Consider the following 21,263-nt stretch of genomic DNA (forward strand, 5'->3'; position numbering starts at 1 on the left):
TAAACAAGAAGGATTGTGGACCTGTTGGAGTGTGTGCAGAGGAGGGCATGCAAATTATCAGAAGGCTGCAGGACCCCTCTCATGAAGACAGGCTGAGGGAGTTGGGGTTGATGGGACTCTGAGCAATCAGTTCTAGTTTGACATGTCCCTGCTTATGGTAGTGGGGTTGGACTAGATGACCTGTAGAGGTCTCTTCCAACCCAAGACATTCTATGATTCTATGATTTATATTGTAATAACACCTAGAGACTTCACACACTAAGTAATGTCCCACAGTGACAGACAACATATGAACACAAAAGGTTAACAATCTTGCAAACTAAAAGCTTTACGAACCAAAAAGATGAGAGACAACAAGTTGCTACAGGGGAGCACAAAGAAGCAAGGATTAGCAGCTGCCACTGCACTGGATAGCTTTTCTTTGTCATTTCAGTTATGGAAAGGAGGATGCAGTGCCATTTTTTTCCTAAAAGCAGTTTCCAGAGAATTCGAGAGATAATCTTAAATCAGTTTTGAGAAGTAAGTTTCAAGTCACAGTATCACTGCAAAACGTTTGTGATGCACCAGGTGTCACAGCTTGTTTTGCCATGTTCTTGTTCAGAGATATTTGTCATTTTTTGAAGGGGTCCAGACAGGAAAACAATAGGCAGTAGGTTTGCCAAACATACTGTCATAACCAAGCATGTGTGACTTTGGAAAAACCTGTCAAGGAAGTAGTAGAATACACCTGTATGTTCTGCAGTGCAAAACTGTATCACACAGAGAATAATTCTCCTTCTCATGGAATAACTTAAAAATTGTATCTCTCCACACTTCCTAATTTCTTGTTCTCTCCGTTTGTCAGTTATTCATGTATCATCCAAAAATTAAGTTGATGTATTAAAGATAGAGCTTCAAATACAGATACAGTCATTGCTAACACACAAATGGTACTGCTATATTGCATTAAAGGTGTCATTCAACTTAGGAAAAAAATGTTCCTTCTAAATGTGCAACAGCTATTTTATTTTTAGAGCAGGATGATTTTATCTATGTGCAAATTAATGTGTGAAAGCATAAATTGCACTGGTTCTACTATTGAATGTGAGTGAGAGACGTGGGCTTTAGTAAACACAGACTTTACTGAATGAGAACATTTGTTCATGAACCATTTTTAAAACCACAGCTACGTCCTGGAAAGCAACATTTGCAAATTTAGCTGTATTTTCTCTACAAAAGCTTTACTTTAATCTTTAAAGGTTTTTTTTCTGGTTGGTCGTTCTTTTTAAATGCAAGCCTATTTCTATCTGGAACTAACAAACACATGAAATTCAAGTTTAACTTTTTTTCTTTTCAGTTCTCATATATTGAGAATTCTCTTTATTACTGATCTTCTTGCCAAGTAAATACTGTTTCTAAGATCTACAAGAAGATTATTTTTAAAAGTTTTTGCCTTATAGAACCTGTACTCCATTTTCTGATAATAATTTTGTTAATGTATTGAATTCAAAATGTCAATCAGCACCACTCTATCTTCTGCATATTTGGGCACAGGTAGTTCAGTCAGAGAAGGAGATGAAAGTATCAATTACCATCCTGACTGCTCCTCCTTTCCCTCGATTTTTTACCAAAGAAAGCACTCGCACTTTGTCGCTTCCATATTTCTTGCAGTACTTCATTGCAACCTGATAGACACACAAAAAACCAGCATAAAACAAAAGCAGGAATCAAAGTAGAGGTTTACATTTGCTCACCCTTTTAAAAAAAAAAAAAAAAAATCACAGCACAGAGCAATAACCACTTCAGTTGGCATAAATATATTGCCAGTGTTTGCTGGAGTCTGTTTGGGAAAATAAAAGTCAGTGCACAGTCAACACAAGAAGATTGAAGACGTTAGTCATGTTTAATAAGAACACGAGATTCCCCAAAGCAATTCTAAATGCCATTCACCCAACTGCAAAACACTCAAGACTGATGTAATTTATATCGTACTATTACAGACGTACTATTACAACACCAATAGTTAATCAAAGAAAAATTATTCTCTACTACTGCTACGTATTCTTCACTTCTCTTGATGCTATCTGTAGCTTTTCACAAAGACTCACTGTGTTCTAAAACCTCATTCACATTGCAGGGATGGGCACATTTTGTTCCATGTTACAGAGAAGAGAAAGCATGAGTTCTCTAATTTTTTCTAAAGGTTGTGCCAAGTCCTTATAAGGCCAGAGGCACATGGCCATACTGTGCCATGTTAGAAATGACAACAGAAGGGATGCAAAGCAGTCAAAAAAATACATATGAGCAATACTTAACAGAAAAAGTTTAAGGGAATAAATGAAAAAGCTTCATTTGTTTTAGCAGCTAATTTGAACATCTTCCAAGCAGTGGTAAAAAATCCCACAAGGTGACATTTTAGCTTCCTCAAGTTCTACTATGCAGATATAGAGTATTTCATAAGAAATTAGTTGAAGATTAGAATTTTTAGAATCTCAGCAGCAGGAAAATGGCTGTCACAGCTGCCAGTCATGAATACCAGTATTTACAAAGGAACCACATGTATATATGCATGTGTGCACACGACATCCCCAATGTCTACAGGCTAAAGACATAAAGTATGTGAAAATATTAATTTTAATTGTCAACTACTTCAAACTGTAAAGGCAAAATATTGTTATATTTCAGAAATGCAGTACAAAAATCCATAGCTCCAATTACTTGGTAAGACGTGTTTTTCTTACCTTTGTGGTTTGATCTTTGCTACCATCATCAACTACTATTACTTCGTAAGTGAAGGAAGGATCTCGTTTCTTGAAAACAGAAATAGAAATAATATATTTCAGCCCATTTCTTAAGTAGGTAGTAGGTCTTTCAAACACCAGCATTCTTTTCTCTGTAGCAGTTTTTCACTCATTCATTTTAGCCCAATATAATGTAGTAAATTTTTTAAGATGGCAATTATAATTAAATAATTTTGCCATATTTGATGCCTGTTCCATTACACTGGTTTGTCATAGGTTTCCTCAGCTATCATCTAGAGCTGAAAAATCTATCTAGCTGTACAAGATGAAAGCTTAGAACAACATCACTGTTAAGAAAACTCAAACAAAACAAAACCCACAAACTTTCACAGTGGGCTTTTTACCCAGAGGATAAATCTTAATGAAGAAAAGATGCTTACAAAACTTGTTGGAACAAACCAGGATTTAGTTTAGAAAGATAAATGTGTGGTTAATCCTTAATCTCTGTCTTGCAGAGATATTATGCATACAAAGATTTTTCATCACATAGTAGTAAATTAAATTTTTACTTCATTTAAAATACCTCCCAGCATTAGCTCTAAAAATAACTGATATAAGACAGAAGTGTCACTTCCAAGTGGCTAAGTAATACTGTTTTAATACAGATCAAAATAACACATAATACACAGATAATTAATTTTGAACACAAGATGAAAATACCTGTCTTTTTTCTAGATAATCCAAAGCTTCATCCATCATAAGAGGTACTAGAGAAAAAGTGGAGGTCAGGTTAGTAGATTATAACAGGCAAAGCACCAAAAAGCACCCTGTACAAACTGAACATGACCACAATGCGAAACTGAGCAAATTGCCTCATTCATACAACACTAGATTCAATAAACAAGTTCAACACCTGCAACTCTAAGTCCTGTCCTTTCTGAGTGCAAAAAGGACAAGGAAAAATATCACACATATATATCCCACAGGATAAAAGCATTTATTTTAAAGATCCAACAGTTCATTTTGAAATATGCATTTCTCTACCCAATATTAAATGAAAAACAAAATCGTTCTCGATGACTGACCCTGCAAACCAGCACTGACTTTATCTATTTAAGCAAGCTGACAGAGACATTCCTAATACTAGTCAGTAACATGCCTTCTTTTCCTAAGGCTCCTGGCCATGATGATTCCTTCAGGCAACTAACAGGCACAAATTTTGTAACCAATTTATGTGAAGGTTGGAAAGGCATTTCAGTCTTATGGCTGTCTTTACAGCATACGCGCATTCCCAACTACATCTCGTGTGATTATTCTATCTCCAAAGAGAGACAACTGAATGAAAATCACACGAAACATATTAAGACCTTGCTCACTGAAAACAGGTACATGAGAACCAGGACAGAAGAATGCACTGGACCCGAGAAAGGGCCAGACCTACCTTGTGTCAATCCACTTGATCAACATCTCTCTTAATGGAATCCCAAACAGCTCAGTAATTTTCACTCACCAACACAAGCAATGACACATGCTACCCCATCATTTCCAGGTACAGCTTTACAGCTTGACTATTTCTATCACATCTGAAAGCCTTCATCTTTTAGTATCAGGCACTTGTGTAGATAGATAGATAGATAGATAGATAGATAGATAAATAGAGCTCCAAAATGCCTTTCAAAAGTCTCATTCTACTTCTTGGGCTTCAACATTTACAGGAGCAATGAGCAGCCACTCTGCTCGACTTCGTTACAATAAAGAGGATTCCTACAAGTATCCTATGCTATTTTTAGCAGCAGAAATCAAGTTACACAGTGTCTTAATTTTGAAATTTAATGTACTTGGACTGTTTTCTGGAAACTGTGTCCAAAATCAGATACATAATCAGGGCTGCCAGAATCTACTGCTAACATCAACTGACCTCTGCATCATTAGAGTAACAACAGATAGATTTTCTTCTTTTTCTCAAAATAAGAAAAATCTTACACCGGTCTTCCTCATTGTATGAAGGCACAACAACAGAGAGTTCCTTTGTAGGGGGATCATGTATACTTGGTACAGCTTCTTTCCTTCCTTCAGCATTTACAAAGAATTTCTCCTCTTCGTGTCGGTAAAGGGTTGGCATTTTTATGGCAGTTACATGAGCAATCACACAAATCTGTGATGAAAAAGACATGGAAAAAATCTTTTGACTATTCTGTTAAAGGTTTATCTAGCTGATCTTCCTGCAAGGGGCACCCACATCTTTTCTTTGCAACGAGTTGGGTCAGCAGTGCAGTACTTCACCCACTGACCAAATCACCCAGGACCAAAACCTTCTTATGCCATTTGACGATTCCATTTCACCAACTCTGACCCTGTCTGCGTCACTGGCTTGTTGCTGTTGTTTTCAACGAGTTGTGGCTGTTTTCAAGTAGATGCCTACAAAGCCGTGATCCAAGCCCCCCTGTCCCTTCACCGAGTCACTTCTACCCCAGAAGCTGGCGCTGCCTCCCACCCACTGAAACCCGCGGCATTCCCAGGCAGCCACGTGTAGCTGCGGCTCTGATCACTTTTATGCCCGGCTAAAGCAGTTTGACTTGGGAACGCCGTGTACGTGGTACTGCCGACGGGCAGCAGAATTTCACTTTTCAGCTGTCAAACTTCTTAAGCTCGCACTATCTTTCAGCCTCTCAGGAATACCCAGGAGTGGCAGGCGGCTACCGGGAAAAGCACCTCACCAGGGTATTTTACAAGACGCACTGAAAGGACAAAACACTCCATGGTAACCTCGTCCGCAGACGGCTCACCCCACGCCCTGTGAAAACGTTCCCCCCACCAAGCCCCGCACCGGCACAGCCCCGCACCGGCACAGCCCCGCCAGCTGCTGCACAAACGCAGCCGGGTGGAGCTGCCGCTGCCGCTCAGGACGGGCCAGCTCTGCCGGCCGCGGTGGGCCCCAGGGCCCGCTGCGGGCCGCACAGACCCCCCCCCAGCCGGCCCGCGGCCACCGAGCACCCCTGCCCCCGCAGCAGGGGCGGAGACAGGGCGGCCCCCGCCCCGCCCCCGCCTCGGAGTGCCCCGGGCCCGCGCTGCCCGCGGCGCGGCTCTCACCAGAGCAAGGAGTAGGGCGGCCAGGGCGGCCAGCGCCGCCGCGGCTGCGGGCAAGGCCAGGGGCAGCGGCAGGGCCAGGGGCTCGGGCATGGCCCGCGGCGGGCGGGGCCCTATCGAGCGGCGACAGCGACGCGGAAGCGCGTCCCGCCGCCACGGGCCGCCCCTGCCGGGCGGGGCCCGCAGCGACACGTCCCGTCCGCCAGCGGCGGCTTCCGGGCGCGGGGGGCGGCCCATCCGGCGCGGCAGCGCCATGGCGACGGCTTTCAAGTGAGTGGCGGCCCTGCCGGCCCTGGTCCCCCGCCTGCTGGGCGCGGCGCTGTCCCGGCCGCTCCTCGTCCCCGGGGACGGGTGGGCGCCCCTCCGCCCGCTCCCCCGCTCCCGAGGGCGGAGGCAGCGCCGCTGTGGGGCCCTTGGGGCCTTTCCCGCGTTACCGCCGCGGCCCTGCGCGTTCCCGGCGGCGGCGGGTGTCGGGTCTCCCCGGGGAGGTTCCTGCCGGGCAGCGCCGCGCGGGCCGCCGCACGGCCATGGCGCTGGGCAGCGGGGCCGCCGGGCCGCTTGGGAGCGTCGCGGTGCAGGAAGGATGGGCAGGCGACGGCAGGGCCAGCGGGGGCTGGCAGGGAGCCCCGGCCTGTGCGGAGAGGGCTGGGCGAGCTGGGCTCGTTGGGTCTCAAAAGGCCTGTCTAAACTCGGGGATCGGTGAGGCCTTGAGCCGCTTACTAGGGTGGGCTGTGGAAGACAGAAGAGGAACACCCTGGGTACAGGTTGAAGTAGGATGCTGAATAAATATTGGGCGGGAAAGTCATAGCGAAGGGTGGCCAAGCAGGGAGGCTCTGGCTCCATCCTCGGAGGCGGTGCGGCTGGACGAGGCCTGGAGTGATGTATCTGCTGCGTATGGAGCCGGTTGGGGCGAGGGGTTGGACCCGGCACCCTCCCAACACCTGCCAGCCTGAGCTGTCCCGTGGTTCCTGGGGCGTCAGAAGTAGAGCAGGAGCAGTTAGCACAGTAGGGAATTCCTGCTCCTTTTAGAACTGTAGAATGGTTTGGGCTGGAAGGGACCTTAAAAGGTCATCAAGATCCGGCCCCCCTGCCACATTCAGGGACACCTTTTGCTCGATCAGGTTGCTCAAAGCCCTGTCCAGCATGGCCTTGCAAACTTCCATAACTTCTCTGGTCATCCTGTTCCTGTGTCCTCGCTTCTTCCAGATTTGTGTTTTAAATGTGTGAAAGTAGTTTTAGCAAGTGCTCTTACATGAATTGGAAGACAACAGGCCATGTGTTATGGTTAAAAAGCAGTAGTACAGATGCAACATATGGGAAACAAACCAGGGTTACTTGATGCTTGACATCCTGAGTTGTGATACCTCTATTTGTTAATTTCCATGTGAAAAACTTACCTTTTCCAGCTATCTTTTTTTGTGTGCTTATTTTGACAAAACTAAAAAGCCTGTGTTCAAATATTGGTGATGCTTTTACAAATATTTCTGTGTTCTGTGCATAAAATACTAATGCACAAACACTGTAAGTAGTATATAATTAATAATTAGTATTAATTATTTCTAAACTGAAGCACTACATGAAGCATATTTCTTAATTTATATTTTCTAAAGATTAAAAAAAATCAAACAAACACTTTTAGACTGTCTGTTTTAAACCATTTTGTATGTCTGAATACAGTCCTTGAATTAACAAATATTTCAAACACTAGTGAAATTACTCATTCTGCATTTCTTAATGAAACATTCTACACCATTGTATCAATAAACATTTCTTCTGAATTAAAACTAACAGTCAAGATTGTTGAGGTGAAAGCTAGTAGTTTGTGTTAGGTGTATGTGCAGGCAGGTTTCCTTGTAAGGAAGAAGCATTTTGGAAGTGAATGTAGGAAAACATCTTAGATCAGTTTAGAGTTTGCTCATCTTTCTGAAACCATATTGCTAAGCAGCCTTGCTGGTCATCTTGATTATCCGATTTTTATTGTTGGAAGTTAGTGCTTGCTTATCTTTTTTGCTTCCTCTTACTTGGGAGCTTGCATGTGAACTTCTGTATTTGTTTTAGAACGGTGGAACCATTGGAATATTACAGAAGATTTCTGGTGAGTAAAATACAACATCCATGTATAAAATGCTGATAATACATTTTTTTCTGCTTTTCTTATTCATCTGTAATCTTATTCATCTGAAATAAGGGAAAAATGAAAACCTCATTGGGCAGGAGAAGAATGGTCATACCCTTCAGAACATCTGTCTGTGGCTTGATGCTGCAGCAGGTTGTTTCCCTGTCCAACATGATAATACTTCTCCTGACCTTGAAAGGAGCATCAGTTAAAATTAACCAAGATGCTGATGCAGGTTTGTTTTCTGTACAAAATTATGTCAGACCAGGGTTTACTACAAAGAAACGCTAGAGAATATTGCTGCTAACCATGTGATGGAAAAACACTGACCTTTTTGTATATTAATTTGGTCTACCCATAACTAAGGTAGTATTGACTTAGAAATGGGTCCTTTTTGGTTCTTGTAATTGAGCCGAAAGTCTCCGCTTTTGAGAAGCTTGAAATTGTGATGAATAGTAATTTAGATCTATCATGGTGGTGATTGGTGTAATTTCTAACTGAAGGTTCAGGTATTTTACAGCTTCTGACTGGCAGTATTTGAATGTTGCAGTGTTTTGGGGGAAGTGCTTTGTGTATTGTTTTGTTGTTTTTTTTTTCTTTAGTTCACTCTAATTTTAAGAGCTCCACTACATGGAGAGTAATTGCCTACAGAATATAAACAATAGAGACAGTAGAAACTCTCATTTTAAGGTATCAGTAAGTATTAATTCTTGGATGATACTCTGAATCTAGTCTGTAGCACTTACTCTTGAGACAATCACTCAATTGTTATATTTATTTTCTAAATAAATTATAATAAAAAAGGAGGTTCTTTGTGGGATAGCGATCACAAGCTATGTATCAGTTGATTAAAAGCTCTCTACAGTGTGATCGAGTTTTCCCAGGCACTGTGTATTTCTACTAAAAATAAGAGAATGCTACTTGATATGAACTCATATAGCATAAATATTGGTGTTTTCTTTAATAAAATAAGTTTCCTAATTCACACTTTGTAATTTTTGTTTAGAAAGAGAACTGTCGACCTGATGGAAGGGAGCTGGGTGAATTCCGGGCAACTACTGTCAACATAGGCAAGTGCTTATTTGGAAGAATATTATTAATCACAGAATGGTTTGCGTTGGAAGGGACCTTAAAAATCACCTAATTCCCACCCCTCTGCCTGGGTACAAACATCTCCCACTAGACCAGGTTGCTCAAAGCCCATCCAGCTTGGCCTTGAACACTTCCAGGAAGGAAGTATCCACATCCACAGCTTCCCTGGGCAACCTGTTCCAGTGTTTCACCACCCTCACAGGAGAAGTTTTCTTCCTAATGTTCAAGCTAAATCTCCCTTCTTCAAGTTTTAATCCATTACCTCTTGTCCTCTCACTACACTTGCAGAATATCCCTCCCCGGCTTTCCTGTAGGCCCCTTCAGATACTGGAAAGCTGCTGTGAGGTTTTCCCAGAGCCTCCTCTTCTCCAGGCTGAGCAGTCCCAACTCTTGCATTTTGAAGCAGAAAGAGGAAGGATTTTTATTTATAGTTTCAACAAGCATTCAAGAGAATGCATGGTACAATAATATATTTGAACATTGTTATTCTGGGCTACTCCTGGGCTGATATGCACAGCACAGTTTAAGTGGTCGTGGAAGCTTGTCTCAGGTTTCTAAGATCAACAGCAAATGTTATCGATCCTGAAGACAGTGTGTAGGCATATAGTGAGCATGCCCTGGCATCTTGGACACACTGACTCCAGGCTTCTGCTTTCTTCTAAGCTTCTAAGCTTGATGAGTCTCAGACAGAGGCAAGATATCTCTTACGCAGTGAGCAGCAGCATCTTACCTGCCTTTCTTACACCTAGTAATTTCTAAAAGTAAAATATGGGTTAGCATACCACTGTGGAGCAGTTGCTGATTTTTGCTCAGACTTGACACTGCAGGTCACTTCCATTGTACAACACAGACTTCTATTAGGTCTTGCTGTAAGTCAGCCAGAAGTTGGGCTTACAGTAATCATCTAGGATTTCTGGTTTTAAAAAGTACACCAGGGATCACTGTTGAGTCCAGTCCCATTCAACATCATCATTAATGATCTGGATGATGAGGCAAAGGGTACCCTCAGCAGGTTTGCAGATGACACCAAACTGGGAGAAGCAGCAGATATACCAGAGGGTTTTGCTGCCATCCAGAGGGTCCTCAACAGGCTGGAGAAGGGCTGACAGGAACCTCACAACAAGGAGAAGCACAAAGTCCTGCATCTGGGAAGTGACAACCACAGGCACCAGTAGGTGCTGGGGGCCACTCCACTGGAAGGCAGCTTGACAGAAATGGTCTAGGGAGACCTGGTGGACACAAGATTGAGCATGAGTCAGCAATGTGCCCTTGCTGCAAAGAAGGTTATTGTTATCTTGGGCTGCATTAGGCAAAGTATTGCCTTCTCCTTTATTCAACTCTGGTGAGGCCACACCTGGAGTCCTTTGTCCAGTTCTGGGCTCCTCAGTACAAGAGAGACATGGATGTACTGGAGACAGTCAAACAAAGGGCCACGAAGGTGATGAAGGGGCTGGAGCATCTCTCCTGTGAGGAATGGCTGACAGAGCTGGGACTGTGCAGCCTGGAGAAGAGAAGACTGAGGCAGAATCTGTCAATGTAAATAAACACCTCTAGGGAGGGGGTAAAGAAGACTGAGCCTTACTCTTCATTGGTGCCCAGTGACAGCACCATGGGCAATGAGCACAGACTGAAACACAGGAGGTTGCCTGTGAACATGAGCTATGCTGGATCCTGTCCTCACCAACAAGGAAGGGCTGGTGAGGGATGTTAAGCTCAAGGGCAGCTGAGGTTGTAGCGACCACAAAATGGTGGAGTTCAAGATCCTTAGGGCAGCAAGGAGGGCTCACAGCAAGCTTACCAACCTTGACTTCAGAAGGGCAGATTTCAGCCTCTTCAGGGATCTGCTCAAGTGAGTGTCTTGGTATAATATCCTGGAGGGTAGAGGGGCCCATGAAAGCTGGATGATATTTAAGGATCACCTCCTCTAGGCCCAAGAGCATTGCATCTCAACTAAGAGGAAGTCAAGTAGAAACTCCCAAGAGCCCAGTGTGGATGAGTAAGCAGCTCCTAGAAAAGCTCAAACTGAAGAGGAAAGCATACAGGGGGTGGAAGCTAGGGCAGGTATCCCGGGAGGATTACAGGGAGGTTGTCCAAATAGCTAGGGATCAGGTTAGGAGAGACAAATTCCTGCTAGAATTAAATCTTGCCTGGGATGTTAAGAACAATAAGAAAAGCTTCTTTAGGTATGGTGGGGAGAAAAGGACAACCAAGGAGAGTGTAAGCCCTCTCCTGAAGGAAACGGGAGAGGTGGCAACAGAGGATATTGAGAAGGCTGAGGTCCTCAATGACTTCTTTGCTTCAGTCTTCTCTGGCAGGCGCTCCAGCCTCAACACAAAGGCCACAAAAGGTGAAAGCAGGGACTGGGAGGGTGAATTACCCCCCACCGTAGGTGTAGAGCAGATCCTGACCATCTAAAGAATCTGAAGGTGCATAAATCTGTGGGACCCGATGGGATTCACCCACGGGTCCTGCGGGAGCTGGTGGATGCGATTGCTGCGGCTCTGTCCATCATATTTGAGAGGTCATGGCAGCCTGGTGAGGTTCCTGCTGATTGGAAAAAAGGGAACATAGCCCCTATTTTTAAAAAGGGGGAAAAGGAAGACCCAGGGAAATACAGGCCGGTCAGTCTCACCTCTGTGCCTGGCAAGGTCATGGAACAGATCTTCCTGGAAAGTCTGCTAAGACACATGGAAAATAAAGAGGTGATTGGTGACAGCCAACATGGCTTCACTAAGGGCAAGTCATGCCTGACCAACCTGGTGGCCTTCTACAACAAGGCTACAGAGATGGTGGATGGTGGCAGAGCAACTGATGTCATTTACCTGGATTTGTGCAAGGTGTTTGACACTGTCCCACATGACATCCTGGTCTCCAATCTGACAAGGCATGGATTTGACAGATGGACCACTTGGTGGATAAGAGATTGGCTGGATGGCCACACCCAGAGAGTTGTGGTCAATGGCTCAATGTCCGAATGGAGGCAGGTGATGAGTGGTGTCTCCCTCAGGGGTCAGTATTGGGTCCAGTGCTGTTTAACATCTTTGTTGGAGACATGGACAGTAGGATTGAGTGTAACCTCAGCAAGTCTGCTGAGGATACCAAGCTGTGTGGTGTGGTTGACACCCAAGAGGGAAGGGATGCCATCCAGAGGGACCTTGACAGTCTGGAGAGGTGGGCTAGTGCCAACCTGATGAAGTTCAACAAGGTCAAGTGCAAGGTCCTGCACCTGGGTCAGCACAACCCCAGGCACAAATACAGGCTGGGGAGGGAATGGCTAGAGAGCAGCCCTGAGGAGAAGGACTTGGGGGTGGTAGTTGATGAGAAGCTCAACATGAGCCGCCAGTGTGTGCTGGAGCCCAGAGAGCAACTGCATCCTGGGCTGCATCAAAAAAGTGTGGCCAGCAGGGCCAGGGAGGTGATTCTGCCCCTCTGCTCTGCTCTGCTCTGGTGAGACCCCACCTGTAGTGCTGTGTACAGTTCTGGTGCCCTTAGCACAAGAAAGATCCAGACATGTTGGAGAGGGTCCAGAGAAGGGCCACCAAGATGGTCCAAGGCCTGGAGCACCTCTGCTATGAAGACAGGCTGAGAGAGCTGGGGCTGTTCAGCCTAGAGAGGAGAAGGCTCCGGGGAGACCTTATAGCACCTTCCAGTACTTGAAGGGGGCCTACAGGAAAGCTGGGGAGGGGCTTTTCATCAGAGAAGGTAGTGATAGGACAAGGGGTAATGGTTTTAAACAGAGAGAGGGGAGATGTAGGTTAGATATTAGGAAGAAATTCTTCATTATAAGGGTGGTGAGGAACTGGAATGGGCTGCCCAGGGAGGCTGTTGCTGTCCCATCCCTGGAGGTTTTTAAGGCCAGGTTGGATGAGGTTTTGTGCAACCTGATCTAGTGGTAGGGTTCCCTGCTCATGGCAGAGGGGTTGGAACTTGATGATCTTTAAGGTCCCTTCCAACCTTAATGATTTTATGAGGTAACACTTTTTTTTTGTGAGGGTGACCAAACAGTGAACGGTTGCCCAGAGACACTGTAGAGTCCCCATCCTTGGAAGAGATTCAAAAGCCATCTAGATATGGTTCTGGGCAACTGCTGGCTCTAGTTGGCCCTGCTTGAGCAGGGGGTTTGGAGCAGGTGACCTCCAGGAGTCCCTTCCAGCCTCAAACATTCTCTGTGTTTCTGTGTGATTGACTATTTAATAGAGAGATTATATTCCCATTCATTGAGACTTTGCTTAGCCTGTTCATAGTATGAAATGATGGAAAGTAAATATTTTGTGAAAGTGGATGGGAATGAAGCCTCTTTGAATGGGGAAAAAAAAAAAAAGATTTTATTGAGCAGCACTTCTCTCTTCAGGTTCAATTACAACTGCAGATGGTTCTGCCCTGGTGAAGTTGGGAAATACTACGGTGATTTGTGGAGTTAAAGCGGTATGGCTGGTTTTTATTTTAACTTAGCTGTTGTCTTAACTTAGGCATTTGTGTTTAGGATGAAACCCCTGCAGAGCTACAATACGATGCCAGACACAATTGCAGGCTTTTGCCTGCATTACTTTCAGGTGTGAAAGTTAATATGTGATTTAATTGTCTAATCCTGCCTGTGTAGTCTGAGAACATGTATTTTTATTGTGTATATTGTTTATGGGGAAAGATAAATACAAAAATAAAGTCTTTTTTATTTTTAGATAAAAGCTATATAATTGAAGAATTACTGAATTTTGGTCAATAAGTGCATGGTAATTAGTTTGTTGGACTATTGAGTGCCTTGTAGCCTCAGCTTTGCTGCTGGCCTGCCATGAACTGTAGGAAAGACACAGACAGGGACTGATTTAAAATTGCTCCAGCAAATCTCGTTGTAATGATAACTAGCAAAAAAATTACCAGTTGCATATAGAATTGTTGGGAAATCTTTTTGTACCAAAACTTCAGCCCTTCATTTTGTCTTCTTTTCCTCAGGAACTTGCTGCACCCTCAGTAGATTCTGCTAATAAGGGATATATTGGTAAGCTTTTCAGTATGGATCTTGCTCACATCTTGTATTGCTTCAGCTAAAGGGCTGTAATGATGGGACAGATTGAGTGTATTGTGAAGTCTTCTTGAAATTATGAATTTGGGTAAAATGGTATTATTTTCCTTAAAATCAGTTTCCAAATTGACACATAGGAGGTGGTATTTCAGAATTCCCTCTGCTCTGCTTGTGAGTTTTCTATGTAAAACTACCTTCTTGTTTCTGATTCCAGACCATGCTGAAAACTAACCTGCAGCAGAGGGAAGCATGTATGTTAAGAGGGGGAAGGTAGATTGTCTATAAAACATTGTGGCATGCAAGATTGTGCAAAGACACATTGACTTTTGTCTTGAAATCCCAGTAGGCAAAAAATATAAACCTTAACCTGTTTATTTCTTGGAGAACTGTAGAGTTTCCAGGGGTACCTCGTCACTCCTGTTTGGAGTTTCTTTTGAAATAAAATAATTCTGTGCAACTGAGAGCTTAGACTAAGTCCCATTTTATAAAGCATCTCTAAAGTATGTTGTTTCCAGGGAACTTGATTATGCTTAGGTTTGGTTTGGTTTAGTTTTTTTCACAAATGTTTATGCATATTTTTGCCTCAAGTCTAAAGTCTCAGGTTTTAATGGTTGATGAAAAGCAGACAGCATACCAGTAAAGTAAGGCTGAAAGTCAGGATTAAAATGCTGTTGTTTTGTGATCTACTTAGGAATGCTTAACACTTAAAAAGGAGTTTGTGTGCGTTTATGATATTCATAGCAGGATTACAAACAGAAAATGTTATTTAGGAGTATGTGCTTCTCCACAGAATACATAGTTTCTGGGCACAGAGTGCTACGAGTTCTGTGATGCAGAACACGTATAACTTTATTGTTGAGGGAGAAGTAGGAAGGCCTGATAAAATAAATTCTTGGTCTTGCCTTTAATTTTCAGTATGTAGAATTATATTAAGAATGTGTATTTTTTTATTCCTACTTCTCATATCCTATTGCCTGCTTTCTTAAGTTTATGACTAATGACCCTTGCTACCTAGTTCCAAATGTAGAACTGCCATCCCTCTGTTCAACGAGGTTTCGCTCTGGACCACCTGGTGAAGAGGCTCAAGCAGCAAGCCAGTTCATTGCAGATGTGATTGAAAAGTAAGAATCATCTTAATGCATTTAAAATACAAAAAACTCTGCAAGCCAAATTACTATTTCCTGATTTACATTCTCATTTTATTTTAGTTCACAGATAATAGCGAAAGAAGATCTGTGTATTGCAAATGGCAAGGTAAGTTGTATCTCAAAATGAAGATGGACATACCAGCAAGAGCAGTGTTGAGATGTTAAAGAAGGTATTTGGGATGATAGGTTGTTTTGTTGTTGTTTTTAGTCTTCATAGATTGATTTACATCTGAAGTATAAAAAAATAATATGATAGAAATAAGTATCTTTGTTCGCGTGCTCAGGATTTTCTTAGATATTGCACCATTTTCTTAGCTGCTGTAATATCTCATCTGTGCAAACCTTTTTTCATAGCTTGCTTGGGTGCTATACTGTGATATCATATGTCTGGATTATGATGGAAATGTTTTGGATGCCAGTGCCTTTGCTTTGTTAGCAGCATTAAAAAATGGTAAGTCCTCTCTAGAGTAAGAGACGTGCTCTGATTAGTGGTGATTGGAGAAATAGATTAGTTTTGAGTCATGCTTAATAGTAACTGGTTCACAGTTCTTTAAGTCTGCTTTTTTCCTGACATTTGAATGCTAAATTATGAAAATACAAATACACAGTGGGAATCAGAATCACAGAAAGGTTAGGGTTGGAAGGCACCTTAAAGATCATCTAGATCCAATGCCCTTGCATGGACAGGGACATCTCCCACTGCATCAGGTTGGATGGTATGGATGCTGTAGATATGGTAACACCTGGGGAATAGAATCTTTTTGTATGTGTATTATTGCTCTCTTGTAAGACTAATAGCTTTTCTGCCTTTTGTTCTTCTCTGTCAGAGATCTGAATCTTTCAACAGTGGTTATAAACAACTTTTAATGTCTAGATCAGGGTCTTACCTTGTTAATGTATTTTGTGTAAGCAGAGTAAGTTGTTGGAGGTTTTGCTTATTTATCACAACAGAATATTTCTAGCTTAAACTTTGTAGCTTGAATTTCTAGCTTAATGCATTGTAGCTTGAAAAAATCCTGATTTCATGCATGAAACATATGGATTGGTTATTCACAGGTATGTGGGTTATAAATGCACATAGGAGGCAGTAAAAAGGGAAACTTACAACAAGGCCTTCTTTCCTAACTGAATTTCTTGCCTTTGAATTCCTATAGCTACTTTGCTCTTGATTTCCTCTGTGGGTTTTCAGAGCAAGAGTTATCTGAAGATCAGATTGCACTGATTTTTATATGTCCAGTAGGTTTCTTGGGGAAAAGTACTTTTTGTCAAGTATGACTCTAGAGGTAATTAATCACATGGCATTTTGGAAGCAGACAATGCTTCTTGTGTAGGGAAGAACGTCAGCTTGAGGAAAACGCTTTCTCAAATAGGTAGTTCTAAGCTACATACTTCCTTGAATTCATGACATTTTTTGTCAGAACACCAGTAATGTAGCTGAAACTCTGGTCTGTTTTCAGTGGCTTACCAATATGGTAAAAGAACAGCTTAAATATGTCAGTAGTCTTGGATGTCTCTCGGCCTACTAAAGCCAGCAATGTCTAATATTAGGTCATTGTTTTTTCCTCTCTTCAGTACATTTGCCAACAGTTACTATAAATGAAGAAACTGGTTCATCAGACGTTAATTTCAAACAGAAGAATCCTTTGGTTATCAGAAACCATCCAGTTGCCACATCATTTGCTATATTTGATGAGTAAGTTCAGAACTGTTTTGTTCTAAAAAAAACAACGGTATGTAAAAGAACTGAAAGACAGAGGATGCTACCAGGGGTGTTCTGCTCTTCTCACCCACTTCTGCTAGTGAGGAATTTGCAGTCCCAGGCAGTGCTGTTTCACTTGGTCTTAACTTCACAGCCTGTCTTGTTGTACTGACCCATAGTTCTGTGATACAAATGAGTATGTAGAACAAAACAGTCTGTCCAACTTCCTCCTGTGACTTAAAGCAGAGCTGGCTCCCAACCTGAAAGATATGCTTAGAAGTACGGGACTAGGTATTGATTTACATTTTTGCAGTATCTTTGAGATGGGAGAATGTTACCAATACAATTGATGTATGACTGATATAACTGGATAACTGAAAACATAATTACCCAAGATGAAGTATGACCAGCACTCATAAGTCATTATTCATGTAGGTAAAGAATCTGATTATAACAACTCAGTCACATTTGATCACTTGATTCCTCACCTGAAATTGCTTTCTGGCTCTTCATTATTCCAAGTATGTTAAGTATGTGTTCTGCTTTTAAGAAATGCAGTTAATTATGGTGGTATCCATTTGAAAAGTAGAAAATGACAAATGAGATGATGTTCACTGTGCTGTGAATCTGATCTAAGATTTTGGTCTATTCAGAGACATAAGGGGTGTATGGCACATTAATCTGTATTCACAGAAATTATTAGTAGGCCCTTTCATTCAAATATGAGATGGGGAGGGGGGAGCACTAAACTCAACTGTTGACCAAGTGATTACTGAAATGGATCAAAGCAGAAAGTCATCAGTACCATAGAGTGCTTCTGTTAATTGCTTTAATACCAGTTCTTGTGGGTTTGAAGTTTGACATAGACTGGAAGCGAGACAATTTGCATGAGAGGCAAACAGTTGTCAGTAGCATATGACTGCACACAAATCACACATACTACCAATAGACAAAAAAGTTGCCTTTGGAAGAAGGCTTTGAGTGACAGTCTGTTGGGCTTTGTTCTCTTCACTGAAACAGACTGTTGCATCAAACAAGTCACTTTAGTCTCTGTTTAGTTCCTAACAACTAAACATTGTGGTGAGTGTGCCTGTGTATGCCTGGATTGTGTGCTTTGGCTTTTGTTTTGTTTTAAAATCAGGTTTAATTGCATACCTTGGCTTCCAGAGACATTTTTCTTGTGTGTCAAACCCTTCATAACTAGAACTTGTGGGTTGCTGGATAGTGTGGCCATGGGTGAGGAGTGCAGGTGCAGAGCACTGTGCAGCTCCATAGCTGTGGAGTCAACCTGCACACAGACAGAAGTATGATGCACCAAACTCTTTGTGTGTGCTGGGACCTTGTCATGGAAAGGGCCGATGCTGCACAATGCATGAAGGTAGAATTAATAAAGCAGTAATTTTGAGTAGCATAGCTAAGGACTGATGTTTTCATTACATGATTGCTATTAAATGGCAATCTGAAACTGTTGGTGAAGTTTTACATTACCCAGAAAACCTTCAGTTATGCATATGAGTTCAAATTGAAAAATTCTGTTACTGGTCCATCTATTTTGTGTAGTCAGCTCCTGCAGCCCTGCTGCTGACTTCCCCCCCCACACTGTAAACATCCCTGAGCACAGGGGTGCTCCAGCTGCTGAACTGAGTTTGATTACAGCAGTACTACATTTAACAGTGTAAACTGAGGCTTCATGAAAACGTCAGCTAACCTTACCTGTCATGATACCTGCACTTTGGCCAAATGTTGGCAACTGTAGTGCATTTTTTATTATTATTTTAAAGACACTTAAGGCTGAACAGTGGTTGTTGGGCTTTTTAAGTTTTTCTTTTTGTGGAAAGTTGGCTTCTAGTTTAGATCCCTTTTTTTTTTTTTTTTTTTCCTACTAGCTTGCTCTATTTTCAACTTATTAAATGGTTCAGATATAACAACATGGAATCTCTTTTCATGATCTGCATCACATAATGTACAGCAGCTTATTTTGGCTGCCTTAAGGAACCCAGTAAGTCCACTTTTGAACTCTTCCCAGCCTGACTGGTGCCAGAGCTTTGGTGGGAGTTCTGCCTCATGGTCTCCTACACCTACACTACACCAGTGCCATTTTCTTTGTGTAACTATGAAATAAGTGACTGTATATTTCAAATAGTGGTTTAATGGCATTTTCTTGCAATACATGGATGTCATAAATAGATTAAACTTGGGCAGGAAGCTGTATTTTCAAAAGCTAGTATTGTTACAGACATATGCACTTGTATAGGTGGTGTCTGCCACTTAATTTATTTTTTCTTTATTTTAAATTGTGCATTTTGGTAAGAAAACCTGCCTATAAATATTTTCTAAGACTACAGTAAAATTAATGTTTATGTTGCAATGTTAGTGGTGCAATATACACTAAGGTGTCTGCATGTTTGTCTTTCACAAGCACATTACTCATTGTTGATCCAACTGCCGAAGAAGAAGATTTAGCAACTGGAACAGTAACTGTTGTAACTGATGATGAAGGCAGACTATGTTCTGTCCATAAACCAGGTACTTCCAAGTTTATTGCACAGGAACCTATGGAGATTGTAATCTTTTCTTGATGTTGCATAGCTGCTTTTCTCTGTGACATTCACGTGCTTTAAGATAAGAGCCTGTACTGCTTGTGTATTTATGAAATGACTTGCTCTTGAAATTAATTTTGAAAAAGGTGGCATGACTGAAGTTGTAGGTCCCTATGATCATTGTCTCCAGTTGATATAGTCTATTCTAAGTTAGAAAAAAAAGTCACAGCTTGACCTACATAAAGCAAAGGACAGATTCTGGGCCTGTCTCCTTTATACCTCTAGTTTGTTTCTGTTTTCTTTGCCTGAGGCTAGTACAGGCCAGGTGAAAGTCACTGGTCATGAGAATTACTGTTTTATGTAATAGTCTCATTTGGAAGACACTTAAACATACTTAACTGAAGTGTAAGTAGGAAGTCAAAATGTTCCCTTTGATTTGTAGGTGGAAGTCCTCTTACAGGGGCCAAGCTTCAGGACTGTATCGCCAGAGCAATTACAAGGCACAAAGAAGTAAAGAAGCTGATAGACAAAGTAATAAAAAGTATAAAGCCCAACTGAACAAACAAGAGATCTTTTCAAAAATGGATTTATAAAAATTGTATTTGTTACAGCGTTCACAAACCTTTTATACTAAATAAACAAATACCAATACTACATTTACAAAGTCCATTTTTTTCTAAAATGTTTTTCACCCTTATACTATGTACAGTGCTGCTGAGTGGTAAAAAATAAAAGATAAAGTTCTGTTAAAAAAGTGACTTAAGGGAACCAGACCCTAGCTGCTTTAATAGATGAAATCTAGATTCTGGAGGGCTGGCTTCCAAAAACAGTTCATATATTTCAGTGTCAAGTCAATTTCGTTTTCCCACCGGTCATGTAAAACACTGATTTGAAGCTTTCTCCTTTTAAATCTGAAAAAAAATCCCCTTTGAATCAGTTTTTTAGTTGGGTAGCTGGGGGGAAAACAAGTCTCAGGATTTTGGAGGGGCTGGTGTGCCTCTTTTCCTTTTACTTTTTGAGTGGCTGCCTGAACGCTGTTGATGATGCAGGTGAGCTGCTTGTGCTGCTGCTGCTGCCATAGCCATTTGATGCTGCAAGAATCGCAACTGCTGCCGTGAAGAAGGGGGAGAGAAAGCTTGTTAGTGTTGATGATAAAGTTCTGTTTCATATCAGGAAGAACGAGGGGAAGGCGAAGGAAAAAAAAGAAAAGAAAAAAATAAATGCAGAAGCACCAGGTCGACAAAAGGAATACACCATGTACTGGGGCACTGAGTTACAGTCAAGCAGCACCAGTGGCACAGAAGCCTGCTGAGGGCATGTCTGACATTGTACACGTGTATTTGGGACATCTTTGGTTCTTTGCCCTTTCTCTCCATTGCAGTAACTGCAGTAACTCAGCAACTTCAGTGAATGTTTGGGTTATGGGGTACATTTTGAACAATACCTTTTCAGTGTGTGCACTTGTGTGTATTTTCCTTATGTATCAGAGAGGAGACTGTGTGCTAAAAGCATCTGAATGACAGAAAGCTAAAGGAATGCTTTGCCAGAGCTGTTGCTGCCATGTACTAACTGTAGCAGTGCTATATTTGAACTTACAGATGCTTACATTTACGCTGTTTTGAAATCTACTGGCACCTGGCAGAGCTTACTTAGTTATGTGCCACAAGCACTCCTTGAATGTTAGCAAATCAGGAAGGTGGATGGCTTAAATGAGTAAAAATAAATTCAGTGCTCCAAGCTGAGAAAACCACAGATTCCAAATGTTTCATGATATAGTTTGCCAAAATTAAAGGCTTTTTTTTTATTATTTGTGAGACCGTAAAGATGTTATTTTAAAAAAA

General features: G+C 42.1%; 3 protein-coding genes across 16 annotated transcripts in view; 1 reads left to right on the top strand and 2 right to left on the bottom strand.

The window, feature by feature from the left end:
* Nucleotides 1–5,900, bottom strand: part of ALG5 (ALG5 dolichyl-phosphate beta-glucosyltransferase) — a 21,716-nt gene extending 15,816 nt beyond the window's left edge. The window contains exons 1-5 of one of the 3 annotated variants that reach the window (XM_051639056.1): nt 5,811–5,900; nt 4,704–4,875; nt 3,441–3,487; nt 2,721–2,789; nt 1,572–1,664 (exon numbers count right to left, since the gene is read on the bottom strand). In XM_051639056.1, the coding sequence (XP_051495016.1) occupies nt 1,572–1,664; nt 2,721–2,789; nt 3,441–3,487; nt 4,704–4,875; nt 5,811–5,900 (471 nt within the window). Of the gene's footprint in view, nt 1–1,571; nt 1,665–2,720; nt 2,790–3,440; nt 3,488–4,703; nt 4,876–5,437; nt 5,692–5,810 lie in introns of those variants that run through there. The other 2 variants (XM_051639063.1, XM_051639071.1) reach the window with 2 other exon arrangements.
* On the top strand, nt 5,899–20,078 carry EXOSC8 (exosome component 8). The gene is made up of 11 exons (XM_051639084.1): nt 5,899–6,077; nt 7,866–7,902; nt 8,930–8,993; nt 13,367–13,440; nt 13,966–14,011; nt 15,051–15,156; nt 15,244–15,289; nt 15,538–15,634; nt 16,756–16,876; nt 19,302–19,408; nt 19,865–20,078. Exons 1-11 carry the CDS (start codon nt 5,899–5,901, stop codon nt 19,978–19,980), a joined length of 993 nt encoding a protein of 330 aa, XP_051495044.1. The 3' UTR covers nt 19,981–20,078.
* Nucleotides 20,005–21,263, bottom strand: part of SUPT20H (SPT20 homolog, SAGA complex component) — a 35,121-nt gene continuing 33,862 nt past the window's right edge. For 10 of the 12 annotated variants that reach the window (XM_051638948.1, XM_051638939.1, XM_051638983.1 and 7 more), the window contains one exon: nt 20,005–20,531. In XM_051638948.1, the coding sequence (XP_051494908.1) occupies nt 20,394–20,531 (138 nt within the window). In that variant the 3' untranslated portion in view covers nt 20,005–20,393. The remainder of the gene's footprint in view (nt 20,532–21,263) is intronic. The other 2 variants (XM_051638974.1, XM_051638999.1) reach the window with 1 other exon arrangement.

The sequence above is a fragment of the Apus apus genome, chromosome 1 (assembly GCF_020740795.1).
Source record: "Apus apus isolate bApuApu2 chromosome 1, bApuApu2.pri.cur, whole genome shotgun sequence".
In the NCBI taxonomy this organism is placed as follows: domain Eukaryota; kingdom Metazoa; phylum Chordata; class Aves; order Apodiformes; family Apodidae; genus Apus; species Apus apus.